Here is a 16,519-nt window from a genome sequence, read left to right on the forward strand (position 1 = left end):
TGGTAACACCTTAAGATGAGCCAATCTCCATAGCATTTAGGGGAAGACAAGTGACTAATTGCTTTAATTTTTGTTGAACATCCCTTGATTTCTTTTTATCATGTTTTGCTTAATATTTAATATTAGCAATTTTTTACATAAAGAAAGATAACCAGATCCTAAAAATGAAACAAGTGGCAGTTGAAACAATATAATCAATACAATACCTATTTCACCCTGATTATTGAGGAAAGAAGTATCTAGTCTTTCAACTGGCTCACATGCTTTGTCTCTTGTTTCTGTAAAAGAAGAAAAGTAGTAAATATTAATTTGAGAAAATTGAGAACAAAGTCACGTGTATACCCATATTAATTGTACACAATCACAAAATGTCAGCTTCAGAAGTGGACAATTGAAAACCAGTTTCCAAATCAAATGTTATTCACTGATCTACCTATGTTCCTTTTTCGCTCCTTCCCAGGTAGGGCACTTCAAGAATGTTCTGCCAGCTAACGATGAGATTGTCCATTCCCATAACCATTCCAGAAAATGGCTGCAGTTAACGTCAGTTAGAATAGCCCTATGGCCCCGTTGCAATGCATAGAGCCCTGCTGTGGTAGCAGTGGCAGCTCTAATCCTCTTTAGCTGGAGGCACCCCATTCCCTCCTTTGAAGGCTCTGCACAGGCAGAGTGTGCCTTGGTCTGGGGAGCACTGGGGAACACTGGGGAGCAGGCTGCAGTGCCATGCTCGGGGGCCAGTGTGTGAGTCTGCCTATAGCTCCAGAAGGGAATGCAACTCAGGGGGTGTTCTAAAGCTCTGGTGGGGATGGGCATCGTTGTAGCAGAAGAGTCATCCATGGGTGACAGAGGATGGCAGCTCACCTGATACTATGCTAATGCAAAGAGGATTTTTAATGATATGACCATGAAGAACAAAATATAAAAATGTCACTGCCATTCAAATCATCAATGAATTTTGATTGCATCTTTCTGTAAGATCTTTCTGTTTCCACTGTGAAAGTAATAATCTACCAAAATTTAAGACATTTACATTAGTCCAGATTTTATCTTCAAATACTATGTCCAGCATCTGTCACATGATTATCTACATTTTCTTAGTAATCTAGCAAAATATTTCCAACTACTACAAAGTTCAAAACCTTGGACAAAAACAGTCTGCTTCTGACCCGCATGGCTATCCAACTGCCTAATGTGTAAATGGCAACTTGCTTGAGAGCAAATACTGGATGAACCTGCAAGCAGCAGAGCAGAAGCCACATCCATGGGCCTGGGCCAGGTGGCCAGCCCAGGCTGTAGGGCTGCTGCGGGGGGCAGCCACTCCTAGTATGCCTTAACACAAATAACTGTTGTTTGCTATAGAAGCTCGTATGTGTATGAACAAACAAGCTGAACACCATAGCCTAAAACAGTTGGTGCCCTTTAGATTCACTGCTGCAGTGGTTCACTGCCCTAAGCCATTGTAACAAGCTGTTCTGAAGCTACTAAGCTAGTCCCAAGTGGAGAAAGTGGTTTAGTTCAAAACACACTAATGACAAAATGAGTCAAATTCATTGCTGGCATTACAGATACACTTCTAGAGGCTGACAAAATATATTACTTCTCAGCTGAAAAAATGATGATATTTAATACAGAAGTCCTCATTCTAGTACCTTAAATAGATTACATATGTTATTGTTAATCTGCATCTAAAATACTTCATAAAAGCATATACGTACCTGTTGCATTGTAACAGTATGCATCATACCGACCAGTTGTGTTTGCTGAAAGTTTGTAAATGCCAGTATGATTTGCTGCACAAAGATGATAGGGATTGATTCGTGGGATAACAATATTCCCCACCACAAAACCATACCTGTGAAGAACAGAGGAAAATATACCATATTAAATATTATAGCAGGTGATAGAAATGTTCCAGATATCCAAACATGAAGAAGCTATGAAGAGGCCATTATTTTCAACTTACATTATTTTTAAAAAATGCATGTGTTTTGCATACTTTTTTTTTTTATATGAAGGATGTTCCTTTCTCACATGGTAGCTACATCAGTCTCCAGCCACTCAACACCACTCTGCATGTAATTTCTAGAGCTAAACCCATTTCAATTGAGTATCTTGTTATCTAAGACAATTGGTTCCAAAGCAAGGCAACAAAGGTGAGGGACTGGGAGGCAGTGTGAGGCTGTGACACTAAAGACTGGCCTCTTTTTTCTTCAGGGAGTCACATTTTCATTTCTTTGAGCATAACATTCTGCTCAGTGACATTTCACACTGAAATGCTGGGGGCTCAATTTGTAGTACCTGAGCAAATTTAGAGAATGACTGTAGGACACATCCCTTTGTGCAAAAGCTGACAGCTTGGTAAAATATTCAGATACAACACTCATTCATCCACAAATTCTTTCTGTATTTTTCATTTGAAAAATGGCTGTTATGTACAGAGCTCATATATTTCAGGGATGACTGTGGCTAACAAAGCTCCATATTGCACAATGCATTATTACTATTTTGCAATCCTGTAACACCTGATTAATTCCAGTATATTTAGCTAGGAGGTGTAATACAATGTTAACGAGAACTTGGGTTTGGTTTGGTTTTTGGTTTACTTCTTCAGAAGTACAATTTCTCAGGGATGAATAAATTTCATAGCTTTGCAGTTTTTTATTTGTGAGCCCCATTCCAGTTACATGTCTAACATGCAGATACTTGCAATTCTGAAACAGTCTTTTGAGTGGAATTATAAACTGCTTTACTCACACTTCCAACTAAGCCTTTAACATTGACACTTTATAATCCATTAATCACCTACTTGTGTTATGGTCTGTTGATTCATCCTAGTCACCCACCATTCTCATGTATTTTGATGATTATATGCAGTACATTTTTTCTCTCCTACTAAAGCTTGATAAGAGCCTAGCCTTACTGACAAGGACTTCTAGCACAAGATCAACAAATGAAATTAAGAGGGTGGGAGGACTAACCAGAAGGAACAGAGAAAGGAATCCTATCTACATGACTTACATGTCCAAATCTATCCCTCTCTAAACAGTAAATTATGGAGAATTGTAACATTAATGAAAAAGTACAGCTCCCTACTGCAAAAAAAAAATAAAATCCCTCTACTCCTTCTTTCAATTATCTTTATATTTTAACTTCAGAGAAGACTTTTCACATTGCAGAGTATTCATAATTGCTAGCATGAGAAATCTCTGCCCCTAGGTCTTCAGTTAGTATTTGAACCTTAGTCTCTACATATTGTGTGGTGCTGGACAATTCAGAAAGCTAAGTATGGTCATATGCTAATGCCAGAGAAAGAACATGCCTACTGTGTTATGCAGGACTTTTCCCTCGGAGTAAAGAATTGTTTCTAGTCTTTATGCGGTACCAATTTAAACAACATTCTTACTTTTCACAGAAGAACCTTGTAAGAATTTTCCATCCATTGTTCCCTGGCACTATTGTCCACCACTTTCACCACCCTGCATGGCACAATGCTTGTAAAAATGGATGTGTCATGTGCTGTCATCAACAGCAGTGTATGACATTTATATGTATAAGAATGTTTTCAAGGCATTGCATGTGTATTTTTCCATGATTACAAATTACTTTATATGGATACTATTAATTTGAAAGGAGCTTTATTCAATTCTCATAGGCTTGAAAACCAGTGGGAAAGAACGTTCATGCATTAGGTGATAAAAAAGTAAAGCACTACTGACTAAATTGAAATGAAATAATTCACAGGGAAGTTTCAAGCAGTATTGATGGTAGTACGATTTCTCATGATATCAGAATGAAAGTCTTAAATTTCTGGAGAAATGTCCACTGAATTTTTCTACTCCAATCAGTTAATAGATAAACTCCATTTCTCTGTATTTGTTGTTTGGTTTAGATTATAATAAAGTTGAAAATCTACTGAAAGTTATTTCAACTTTATAATGGTTTACCAACATGAATCTATGTTGATCAAAAACTTCAGATTTACAGCTCCTGAGTTTAATCTCTTTTCTGCATATGAATGTTTAAGATGAGTTGCATAAAAAATGTATAACATATTTTGTAAAGCAAGATTGCAGGATCACGTTGTCTGATGTATTTACAGACCATAGGACCGTCACAACTTGATTACTGTTTGAACAGAATGTATTGTTGGGGAAAATATTTAATCCTGAAAACTATCAATTCTGGTGTGACAAAGAATATACTAGAAATCTTGCAAGTTGTTTCAGCCAATAATCATTATCCTTACATACTTTGTTAGTACATATTGGTACTCTTTTTTTTTTTTTTAATCCAAAATCTTTTGTGAGTAACTTCCAGTCTTGTAGTTTAAGTTATTTTTTGCTAAACTGAAGGCTTTGTGTTATCTGTATTTGTTGCCCTACACATTATTAATTGCAGAGGGTAATTAAGTCACTTGACGACATGGTTTTGGGTTTTGTGGTAATTTTTATGGCTGTCTTCTGAAACTTTTCCATTCACAGATTATAACAATGCTTAATACTCTGGCCATTTTTTCACTGGGATATTAAGATATCATCCCCACAGTACCACTTGCTGCTTTTTACTGTGTCTTGACAAGACAGAGTTCCCTATACTGTCTATAACATCTTCAGTCTTTGACCTTACATCAGGTCATTAAAAATCATAAATACTTGTCACATACTTATCTTACCAATTAGTCAGTGATACAGTATGATCTGAACATCTTCCTAATTAGTTCATTATACTGTCAATCTTTTGTTATGTTTAGATTTTATCTGTAAGAAGCTATGATTTCTTAAAGATAATTGCTAAAAAGTATAGGCAGTCAAGGATTTATTTATTATTGGACCCAGAGCATACATGCACAAAAACATTTTGTTCATCACAGAATATCTTACGTGAGGGCTGATATAGCCATGTAATTAACAGCTATATGAAATCAACTTTAAGTATTACACTATAGCATGGATGCATGGACTTGTCATGATATATTACTTTTTCAAGGATTTCTTTACCTGCAAGTTTCAAATCCAAGTTCATGAGCTTTCTTCAACTGCTCTAGTGTTGCCAATGTACTGTTGAGAGCTCTGCAGAGTTCAACTGCTTCAGGTTGTGAGAGACTGTAGCGACCATTTTTCTCAACATGAAAAACTCCTCCATATCTGCAACTTACATTGAATTCTGTTATCAAAAGAAAAGAAAAAAAAAGTATTTACAAATTGTTGGATTTAATGCTTCGCCAAAGACACAGAAATTATTTATTTTCAATTATAGTGCTTCAATGTGAACCAGCAACAAGTAGCAGCCACCGATCTGTTCAGAAACAGCACTAACATTTTCAATCACCTTCTTACTACTTCCCTTCTTTGGGCTGAGACACAAGCCAGAACTTCAGATTTGCTTTGCAAAAATAGCAATACAGCATGTTTTCGTGAGGTACCTAGCTCTTGCAAAATTCCATTAAAAATAACATACAGAAGATGTAAATACATTCTGAAAGTCTCGGAAGCCACATTGCTGCAAAGCTAACTGAATATTCAAATGTATTTGAAAATAAAATATTTCATTCATAACATAATTTTTTAAAGATGAAATGGTGTATAATAAAAACCTTTATGATCATGAGGTTCCTTAATTATCTCATTGTGATCCCTTCACAGTGAATCATGTTTTATGAACATATATGTCAATCCCCAGTTTCAGACCTAGTTCAAGCAATGTGTGCCTGTTACTGACTAGATAAAAGCAGAAAGCTTGCATTGGTTTGATGTTGCATGATCTACCTGAGACAAAAACTAAGTGAGCTGCACAGATATTCTGGCCAGAACAACATTATACTGTTAAATACACCCTGAAAGATAATCTTTAAGCTCTTCTTATTCAGCCTGCTGGGACAGATAGAAAAGCGTCAAATACACATTATCTAAGAATTCACGAGTGAACTTCTTGCTCCCTGCTCATGCATCTTGCCAGTATTTCCCTCCATTTTGAAAGGCTTCCTCTGGCTGAGTTGACACACACACACAAACACCTTGCTGCCAGCCATGCCAGAGTTTCAATATGTGCTGCAGTAAGCCTACTTAATGTTAAAGGATGTCTTAGACAGATTTTAATTCAATAATACTTCAAAGGTTTGCACATGGAAGTAACTTCCAATGGCAAGCAGTATCAGGGTAAAAATAATAAGATGATTAAAAAAATTAGGTCCCATAGTTATGTTGTGCAATTTGTTTTCTGGCCTTCAGCTCAGGAACCCTGAACAAGCAGCATGTGCAAAGCCTACGGGAGGGGCACGCTGCATACAATTCACTACAGACACCGGGTGAAAGGCATAAGGGCTAGAGGCTCAGAGGACATCACACTCCATTCGTCTTTATGTTGGAAAGATACTGCCTACACAATGCAACAGGTACAGTGGGGAAACAGTATAGTCCAAGGGAAGTCTGACTGAGTAAAATGAAAGGAAAAATAAACATTTAACATCTTTTTTTTTTAACAGCAACAGCTAAGAAAGAGTTAATAATAATACTAATACAAATAAGAATAATAATGTGTGCAGAGAAAATGGGGAAGGATCAGGATGCTTCAAAGCAGTGTGAATTAACTTTGCTCCTGCCCCACCTTTCCCTCAAGAGAAAAAAGTGGTTGCAACTCCAGACTAGAATGACAACTACAAAGCACATTTAATTGGAGTCGCCTAATACACCCAGTGACCAGAGGAGCATGACTCATTTTTATCTTAATTGTAATCGCAGTTCCATGTGCAAGAAAGGCAAAAATAGACCAGTTTTCTCCAAATATCAAAAGTGGGTGTCCATACCATCTATTTGAAATAAATGATGCCATATAATGACTGTTTTCCTAGAAGACCAGAAATGCAATTCATTCATGTTTGCATTGACACATTCTGTTGTGAATAACAAGCAACTTCCCTAATGTCATTTTTGCTTGATGGTCTATTTTCTTCTATGGCACAGATGTGAAAGCAAATTATAGTAATTAAGGCATGCACTCTTCCTTCAGTTGCTTTTGTTCATTGGGAAACTGAGTTTGTTTGATCTACAGCATATCTACTCTATGTAAATTGGAAGGAATGTTCCTTTCCACAGGTAACAGGAAACAATCAAGGAGATAAAATACCAGATAACATCCAGACTGTATGGTGTATAAGAAGACAGCCATTAGTGGCAGCATAGGTAAGAGTCCAATAGTATTGATGACTGCTTGTCCGAAGTTGCTCAAAAGCTTGCTTCCAATCTTAAATACTTTTACTATAGGCAACAGAATTAATCATTACGGTTACACAGATTGCCTTTCCACAAAAAGAACGCAAAAAATACCTCTTCTCCCACCTACATACACATACACCCACCCCCAATTATTTAGGCTGACAAAAACATTTAATGTAGGCAAAACTGATATACACTGCATAGCTGTTTAACAGCGTTGATGATTACAGTTCTTAATATTTTTATTATCATATGTTATACAAAATACCAAGAGGACATAATATTTAGTTTCGTAAAATTTGTACGAGGCTAACACATTTTCTCAAAATGCCTTTATTTTGACACATCTGTTTCCTTCCAGGGAAAGAATTCTACTGAAATTTCTCTGATAATAGCCATGTCATGAGAGGTTTTGAACGCAAGAATGAGGAACCTATGTGGAAAAGGACACTAACAAATGCATTTTTCTTTCCTGGAGGACTTAACGTCTTGCAACAGGGCTGAGTTGCACAGTCTGAGGAGAAGCTACTGGACTAACACAGAATGATAGTCTCAACAAGTTCCTACACATGATTCTGAAATAGTCACAGTACTTCCACAAGTGCCTGGCACAGATGGGCACAGCACTGGTCCTGGGGCTATCTGATGGACTAGAGACCTTCTGCAGCCACACCCCTCCCTGAACAGCATACTCAAAAGCCATCGCCACGTGTACATGGTGTCACAAATACTGTCAACAGATGTTCAAGTTGCAGATCAAAATAGAAGTTTTCATAACAACACAACAAATAGCTACTCTGCGCAGAAGGATGTGGCCCACGGCTACTGGTATAGGATGGAGCTACTCTTACAGCTGCCACAAGTGGCTTCTACTTTGGCTCCAAATGTTCCATATTCAAAGCCTGACATCATTTGGGAAGTTGTCCGGTCAGTAGCTGTATAAAACATAAATGACCTAGACGGAAAAAACTTTCTCTTTAGTTTTCCCTTCTTGATTCTCTCTTGTAGAACAAGGAAGGCCTAAATTTGTTAATAATTAAACATACCCTGTGAAGCCCAAGAATTAATATTAAATTTGGGGATCAGATCACAAAGATCTATTTGATTACTTAAAAGTAACAAGCTCAGTGATTTTGGAACTAGATTTGTTTGGAACATCAACATCTCTTCCAATATCTTTAGGCTGATTTCTGAAGAACTTTTGTGATAAAAGCAGATACCACATCAGTTTGCTTTGGTTGCATTTGAATTTTGCAGCTCAATCTGGATTCATTGAAATATTAAATGTAGTTCACTTTTGGTTAGAGTGAATTCGATTAAGCTGTCATCAAACCTCAGCCCATTCATCACTTTAAAACACTACAATATATGCTCCACTACCACTCAGAGATCCAGCTGTAGTTAAAATCCCACTTACTAGGCAGCCAATCCCTTAAACTCCAACTCTTGAAAATAAATAGGTTTATTTAGACAAATAGGCTTAATGGAACTACTTGTGGGCTACATTTACAATGCATGTACGTTTTCCATGGAAATGCTCAGCCTGTCTCTACAGCATTACGTACTGTACAGCAGGACACTTGTGGGAAGTACCAGGCTTACAGCACATGTGCTGACCAACTGCACTGCACACACACACAGAAGGGTCAAAGCTCCCAAGAAGCCTCACTCGTGCAGTGTGGGAGATCACATGAATGTCCAGGAAACTCTGGGCAAAAATGTGGCAATTCAGTTCCCAAAACTAGTTTTGAGGCCATCCAATTAGTTGGCACTTTGCCCTAAAGTAATGTTGAGACAGCATGGTTTGTTTTTATCTTAATGATATCTTCTACACCTACTATTAAAAATGTTTATAACATTGCTGTAGTATAGATACTCTGGTCATGAAGCAGAGAGTGTGGAAAAAGGACTACAGCAGTACCTAAAACTCACATGAAATTGTATAGTCTAAGTAAATTGCATGAACCCAGCATCTCCTCTGTGAAGACAGCAAATACCATGTTTTAAAACCAGCAGCATACAGATGTAGAATGTACTGCCTGGACCTGGCAACCCAGATTTTTTACTTTGTCTTCTCATATTTTAACATCCAGACAATGGGGACTATTAATTGAATTGATGAAAATATTTCTAGTTGTATCAATACAAAACTTACAGAAAATAAAAGACAGGGTCTAAACTGAATTAACACCTTAAATTATTTTTTTCCATGCTGAGGCTTATAGACTAATTTTGAGTTAAGAAAGAAACATGATTGCTAAATCCAAATCTAAACACATATTCCACCTTTTCCCATAGCGCAGGAAGGTCAAATACATTTCTTTTATGTTGATGTTACTTAGCTGGCTTTAACACAGTTATGCAAAAGATGGCTTTTTTTCTTTGTTTCAAGAGACAAGGCAATGCAAAAATCATACTGTGTGCCAAACTGTTACTTAACCCTTCAACCTTTTTGAAGTTTCAAAGGAGCTGATTCAGAGTGGACTCACAGCGGAATCACAAACATTACCCAAACCTTCCCTTCTGCCCCCACTTATAGCTGGCGGGCTTTGGGAGCTGACAGGCCATGATCTTTTCCTGATATCCACATGACTTGCTACAGCTGAAAGACAAAATTGTTTCATAATAGCTCTTTAAAAAGGCAGAAAGTATGTCTGCATTGTCATCATCATTAATCTCGTCCAGACCATGAGACTTGGGTGACTCAACCCAAAGCCATGGAATGCCCCTAAGCCTGCACTGAGTTTTATGAGCCTGGAGAACATTAACTTTCACACAGGCCATTTCTTTCTTTCTTACCTGGGATTTCTGGTGCTGTTTCAAGCAGCTGCATGCAAGCCCTTCTCTGCTATTGCCATTCACATATCTAAACCAGGGTCAATTAATCCTTTTCAGCCAAAATCACTAACTGCAGTTCCACAGACAACTTTCTAGCTAGAGCCCGCTGGTGTAACAGCATTGGATGAGACAGACTAAAGAGCATTGTCCTTTCATGGAAGTATGAGTTACACCCTGATTTTAATACTAGAAGCTTGTTAGAAGCTGTCACAGTAAGAAGACGGTTGCAATCCCCATTTCCACCCTGATTCTTCAACCCTTATGTACAATGAGTAACACTGACTCATGCTAACTTTTCCCATTGGAGTGGATTTTTCATAAAGATTTTTGATCCACTGCATGGATGTTTCATGCACTGCTCCCTGCTTTTCATTGTTTTCAAGACAATACCTGGAGGTTTCACTCTCGAGGTGGATACTGCCTTATATTAAAAAAAACAAAAAAAAAAGTTATTTTATCAACTGCAAAGAGACATCAAAACAAATGAAGTGGAAGATTTGCAAACAACCTTCCCCTCTTAAACAAAAACAAGTAGAAGAATACTTAAGACACAAGGTTGTTAACAGACTTCTTGGTAAAACCACAGTCTGCATTGCATGGCAACCAGGAAATGTTCATGTACTGTTCTCAAGGGGATTTTCCTTTTCTGTTTGTGGTTTGAGATGATTGATAGGTCACCAGGATGTGATAAATTTGAGCTGGAAACAGCAACAGAACTAGGGGTTTGACAGTGCAGATGGTTTTCTTCTCTGTTTGCTTTAACAGAATATAGTTCTTATATTTATTGTAATAATGTTGTTCTAAATTTATTAGATTTCAAGCTCTAGGGAGATATACTTGGGTAATAATCTCAGATTATTTAATCTTGTAGCGACACTTCTGAACGGGAACAACTGTTAGCTTAGCACTGATATCTACATTTTTAATATTAGCACCTGCTTTAATGCATGCTAGTAATGAAGTAGAGAAAAGTGGCATATTTGAAACCGATTAACATCTGTTTAAAAGAGACTCCTAGTAACTATGGTTCCTCTCCAGGCAAACCTAGAAACGGGGTCATATAAATCCTAAGATCTGAGGTCTGGACAGTTCAGATCTTGGCTCTCAGTTCAGACCTATCTCCAGCTGATCTTTTTTTTTTTTTTAAAAAAAATGTTTCTCAGGAAAACAACTTCATGGCTAAGTAAGAATGTCTATTTTACTCCTGACCAGATGAATTGCCCTCTGAATACAAAACTTTGTATGGGATGGATTCACGAAACATTTCAAGACCCAAGACATTTTGTCAACTAAGAGATCTCGATTACCACCATTTTGACATCCGGGAGAATTGAATGTACAAAGATATCATCCAGTGATTACCTAATAATACACTACAATACACATGGGCCTGGATGGTATTATTTACTGAGTATTCCATCATTTCTTCAGAGGCTATTAGTAAAACCGTTCACTAAGGCAATTCGCAGCCCAGACAACTGTAATTGGATACAGAGGCTTCCACCTTTATGTCAGAAATTGGACTGAAGCCCAGGTCAGTAGTGATGAAAATCACTGGATAGCTGTTTGTTAGGTTATGTAAAATGATTCATTAATCCCAGCTGCAGTCACCAATAGACACGTGTCGACATCATTAAAACACACCTATACCTGAATCCCTCAGGGCTTGATGGGGAAAGGAAAATTGTGCTGGGAAAATCAGAGGCTAAACTGGGATGACTACACACTGATCAAATTTAGAAGTCAGATTCTGCAGGATCCATGTGAGTCAAGCAAGCATGTGTCTATGAGGCTGCAGTCCTTTACTGTCACAACACAAAACCACCAAGGATCAAGCAACATGCACAGCCATTTAGCGTGGCTGGGTGATGTTTTTCTGTTCTCCCAGTTATGATATTCTTGATCTGCCAGCCACCATTCTCTACAGAAAGTAGAGTAAAAAACCTGGAAATAAGCTGCCTACACCATAAGCAAGGCTTTTCCAAATAGTGACAATGAAAGTAAGTCTTTACAGGTTCTTGGAAATTGTCAGATGAAATACCTTCTCAGGGGTATTCACAGGTTGTGAAACTTAAAATGATTTATAGGAAATACATTTCCAGATTTAGTGGCAGTAAACCATGTTTTCAATTCTTGAAGCATCCCTTGTGGATACTTAAATAAAGCAAAACAAGGGGTTTGTTTCTCAGTTTGAAACTGCCTTTCATTTTGAAACTTAATTAATTAGTTTGCACAAAACAGAATAAAACAATTTAAGAAAGTTAAGTTTGAACCTTTACCTGGTTGCAATACAAGTAGATGCTTTAAGGAACGCAGGCCAAAATTTCCCCATAGAGGTTTTTAAAATCTCGTATATTCGTGTCAGTTTGGCATAGGAAAGTGTTGTAAGTCTTGAAAATTTGCATGGGAGAGAAAACAACCCATAATTATATCCCTAATATATTGCTGATACTCGGGGTGGGGGTGGGCGGGTAGGGAATCTGCACACCTGGCTTTTTAAAGACAAAAAAGTCCAGGAAAACACTTCAAAAGGAATTTACCTGCATGTTGTAAGGAGTGCCTGCTATAAATAGAGGCAACATATTCTTAGTAGTTGGGTGTGGTGACAAGAAAGTGAAGATGCCTCTCTACAGATTCAAAGGTATAAAATCAGACCTTTCTTTGAAGTGTTGCCAAAGCTATTCCTACTACCCAGTTATATTTGGGTACCTAGTAATTTGGGCTGAAAAGGCAAATAAGATAGTAGCTTCTTCACTCTCCTGTATGCTGTTAACTGCATAAAAAGTCATGACGTAGCCATGTTAACCCTGTGATCCAAGTGGGCTCAGGTGGATCTGTGAAATGAAAAGGAGAGATGTGGCTGGGGATAAACACAGTGGCCAGAGAGAGATACACTGCAGCAGGAGGATCTCCTTTCTCCACCAGATGTTAACAAGTACTCCTTACATTGCTGTGTTACTTCAGCAAGTACACACTGGAAACAGGATGTGGGACCCCGCTCAGGCAGTTGACTTCCTTCTAAACTGTTCTTAACGAATCTGCCCGCTGGCCACCAAAGTCATTGTCTCTGTTCCTTTTACAGATGGGCAAAAGTCTTCAGTGTCTCAATCTGATAGCTTTCCTGGCTACTGATTTAGAAAAGTGGGAGTGGGGGTGGCACTATTCATGAATCAAGCATTCACAGAGTCACTCACAATGCAAGTAAGTACAAGAAATATGTTTCATTCCTCAGCAGCTGCTGAGGGAAGAAAAAAGTCTGCTAATGCATCTTCCAAACATACTTTATCTGCTTGGCAACCGTTGCTCTGGTAAACATCCTGAGTGAGCCTATACAGTCATCACTTACGATAAATGTCCTTGCTGTTGACATTAATATTATTCTTTTTGTAGTAGTTTCACACAATAGTGAGTTGAAAGTTTTCAGACTCCACTAGAACATGGTACAGCTGTGCAGCACCTCAGTGGAAAAATTGCAGGCAGTGAAATCATAGTCCTGGAATTAGACAGTTATCAGATATGCCCTACTCAAGATGATGAAAACATAATCATCATTGTCAATACTAGGAAAGCTTCAGGCTGTACAATGAGTAGTCTAACCCCAAAGGCTGAGTAACAGGGACTGTGAAGCAAATCAGTTGGGATCAGTTCCATGCAGTGCAGGTGAAGAAACATACATGAAACAAAGCTGGTGAATAATAGTTGGAGTCTGACTTTCATTGTTTGACTGAAATCAAACCATTTAGTCATTTGGGATAAAAGCAGGTGAGACAGTGTTTCTCAGCAGACATACCTCCAGCCTGGAGGTCGAAGGGCCTTATGCCTATTCCCTGCTCTGTCATTTACCCACTGATATAACCTGGATAAGTCAATTCATTTCTCTTTGCCTCAGTTTGCAACTAACCTCCTTAATAAAGCAATTCTAGATTTACTGATAAAGAATGCTGTAAGAGCAAAGAACCATTACATTATTATTTTATGGTGTTCTTACAGCTTTTACATTCAGCCTCCATCTAAGATCTGACAAGTCACAAGAAGTCTGTTTTAAGGTCTGTGGTTATTTAGATAAGAAATTACTGCAAAATCAGACCGACAGTTAACAAGTCCAATTGAATGACAGATTTTGAATTTTAATGATTTGCGCTGTTACTCAATAATAATACCAGCTGTGATTTGAAACTATTTTTCACATGATATTGCATTATTTTTTTTTTATAAACAATTTCTAAACTTCTAAAGTTCTAAAACTATGGTTTTTTATATTTCCTCTGCTCCTCTGAGTTATCAGGAAAACCACTAATAAGGATTCTCAAATTTTAAACTCATTTGTGCAGTAAGTTCATTATGGAAAAGCAAACAATGACCAAAACTGAAAAAGAGAAAAGAAGATGCTGAATAAGAAGTAGAACATCTATTGATTTTAACAAGTCCACTTTGCAAGAAAACAACAGAGAAGGGAACCCCAAGAATCTTTTTTAAAGCTCTGAAAGCCAGCGAGTTAAAATGAAGGTAACATTAGTCTGGCAGTCACACTAAAAAGAAGGCAGCTGCTTAGGATATGCCTCACAATGTAAGACATGTCAAAAGACAAAAGACCCATGCCAACTTCCTAGTAACAAACAATGGCAGAAGAGGACTGCCCAAATAGGAGACATATTAGTAGTTATTCCAAACTCAACATCCCCACAATGCACATGAACTCATTCCCAGTTTCTTTTCCCTCTCCATTTTTTTCAAATGCCTTGGAAAATTAAGATGAAACCCAACCTTTTGTAGAAGTTTCTTGTGTAGATTTACAAGAAGATACCTTACAAAGAGTACAAAGTAGTACAACATTAAAGACTTAAACCAGGGATCATAGTTGGTAATTGCATATTGATTAAAATACTGTCTGATAATCTGTTGAATTTGGCCTGCTAGAAATGAAACTGGGGAAGTGAAACCTCCAATGTAATGCATGATTTAATGATTCATACTAAATCCAGATTTCTCATATTAAGAATGTAACTGTAACCTTTGCATGTAATTTTGCAGTTTTAAAGATGGATAATACACTACTTTTGAATATTTGTGATTTTCACAATAAAGCAGAATAAAGCATAATATCATCTGCCTTCTGGAGGTCTCAAGAGTATGGAAAAGTTCTAAGTCTTAACAAATCACTGGATGAATGATAATCAAATCAAAACCAAAACCTGAAGAAATTTACTTGTTAGAATCAATGGTTAGCAAAAGCTGACTGCTTTGTGATGTTACACTGAAATACCATTTTCTTTCCACAATGGGATTTTGAGTAACCTCTGCTAGCAGTGCTGTCTGGTCCTTGTTACCCACAAGACCTTACAAATGGTGTGTTTCAAAGAGATCAGAAATACTGGGTACAAAAGAAAAAGTAAAGAAACAGTCTTGGAAGAAAGCATTCTCTGAAGAAGAGATCATGGAAGAAGTCTGAAGAACTTAATTCACAGGCAGTAATGAAAATGAAAGTTGCTTATCCAGCTGTATGTACAAGCTACTGCAGTTTCAGAGATGGAGAATGGGTTGACCTCAATGTGTTTCTTTCCATAAAAACCCAAGAAGTACCCAGTCATAAGTACATTTTCAATGGAGGGATGGCAACCATGGTGCTCTCAGGAGCATTGGAGGCATACTGCACCCTACTGAAAAAAGTAAAACTTGTGAAATACACTTCATTTTTACTTCCTGAAGACCTTGAAATTTTGCTCTGGAAATATTAGGACAGACAGAGAAAAAAAAATCCAAACAGTATTTTCATTGGCAGAAAGACTTGGCTTGGGATCTGAAGTAAGTATGGTTCAAACAAAACCTACCTTTGGAAATTATCACTTTGTAAAAAGTGTGTAATGCTTAACACAATCTACTTAAGCAAATCTCATTTAGAATCTATAGAAATCAATGGGAAAGGTCTTACCCCACCTTAAATCAGTGCAAGCTTCTGACAATGGAAGAGAACACTGTCACATCCACTACTCCCTTTGTTTTTTTGCTGATACTCATAAGGGCAAGGATCCCATAGCCAGTAACCAGAATGCCTGGGCCAGCAGGCAGCTCCCACTTGAATTTTTGGTGGGAAAATATTTCCATTTTCTGGACTCTGTGTTACTCCATCCATCCATATACTACAGTTTTAAGAATCTTGAGATTTATACTGAAAGTAATGACTAGCAAGAAACTTTTCTAAGATGTATGCAAGTTATTAGTATCTCAAGTTAGATGTTCAGTTAGGCTTCTTTAATAATTCTTACAGTCTTAGTTTTGAACCTTTTATAACTGGTTTAGTAAAAAGGTATGTTTAATAACTGGAGATCATAGTTAACATTAGTATGAACACAATGCTGTTGCTATCAGAAATGTGGTGAGAATAATGATATGCCTTGAGTTTAATATATCTTTCCTTTTTTTTAAAAAAAAAAGTTTATTTAAACTTAACAATCCGTAAGAGGCAGGGAAGA

General features: G+C 37.4%; 1 protein-coding gene across 13 annotated transcripts in view; it reads right to left on the bottom strand.

The window, feature by feature from the left end:
• Positions 1-16,519, bottom strand: part of CD44 (CD44 molecule (Indian blood group)) — a 58,731-nt gene that overhangs the window by 31,136 nt on the left and 11,076 nt on the right. For all 13 annotated transcript variants that reach the window (XM_055715838.1, XM_027807945.2, XM_055715839.1 and 10 more), the window contains exons 2-4: positions 4,998-5,163; positions 1,716-1,852; positions 207-278 (exon numbers count right to left, since the gene is read on the bottom strand). In XM_055715838.1, the coding sequence (XP_055571813.1) occupies positions 207-278; positions 1,716-1,852; positions 4,998-5,163 (375 nt within the window). The remainder of the gene's footprint in view (positions 1-206; positions 279-1,715; positions 1,853-4,997; positions 5,164-16,519) is intronic.

This window comes from Falco cherrug, chromosome 7, assembly GCF_023634085.1.
Source record: "Falco cherrug isolate bFalChe1 chromosome 7, bFalChe1.pri, whole genome shotgun sequence".
NCBI lineage: Eukaryota > Metazoa > Chordata > Aves > Falconiformes > Falconidae > Falco > Falco cherrug.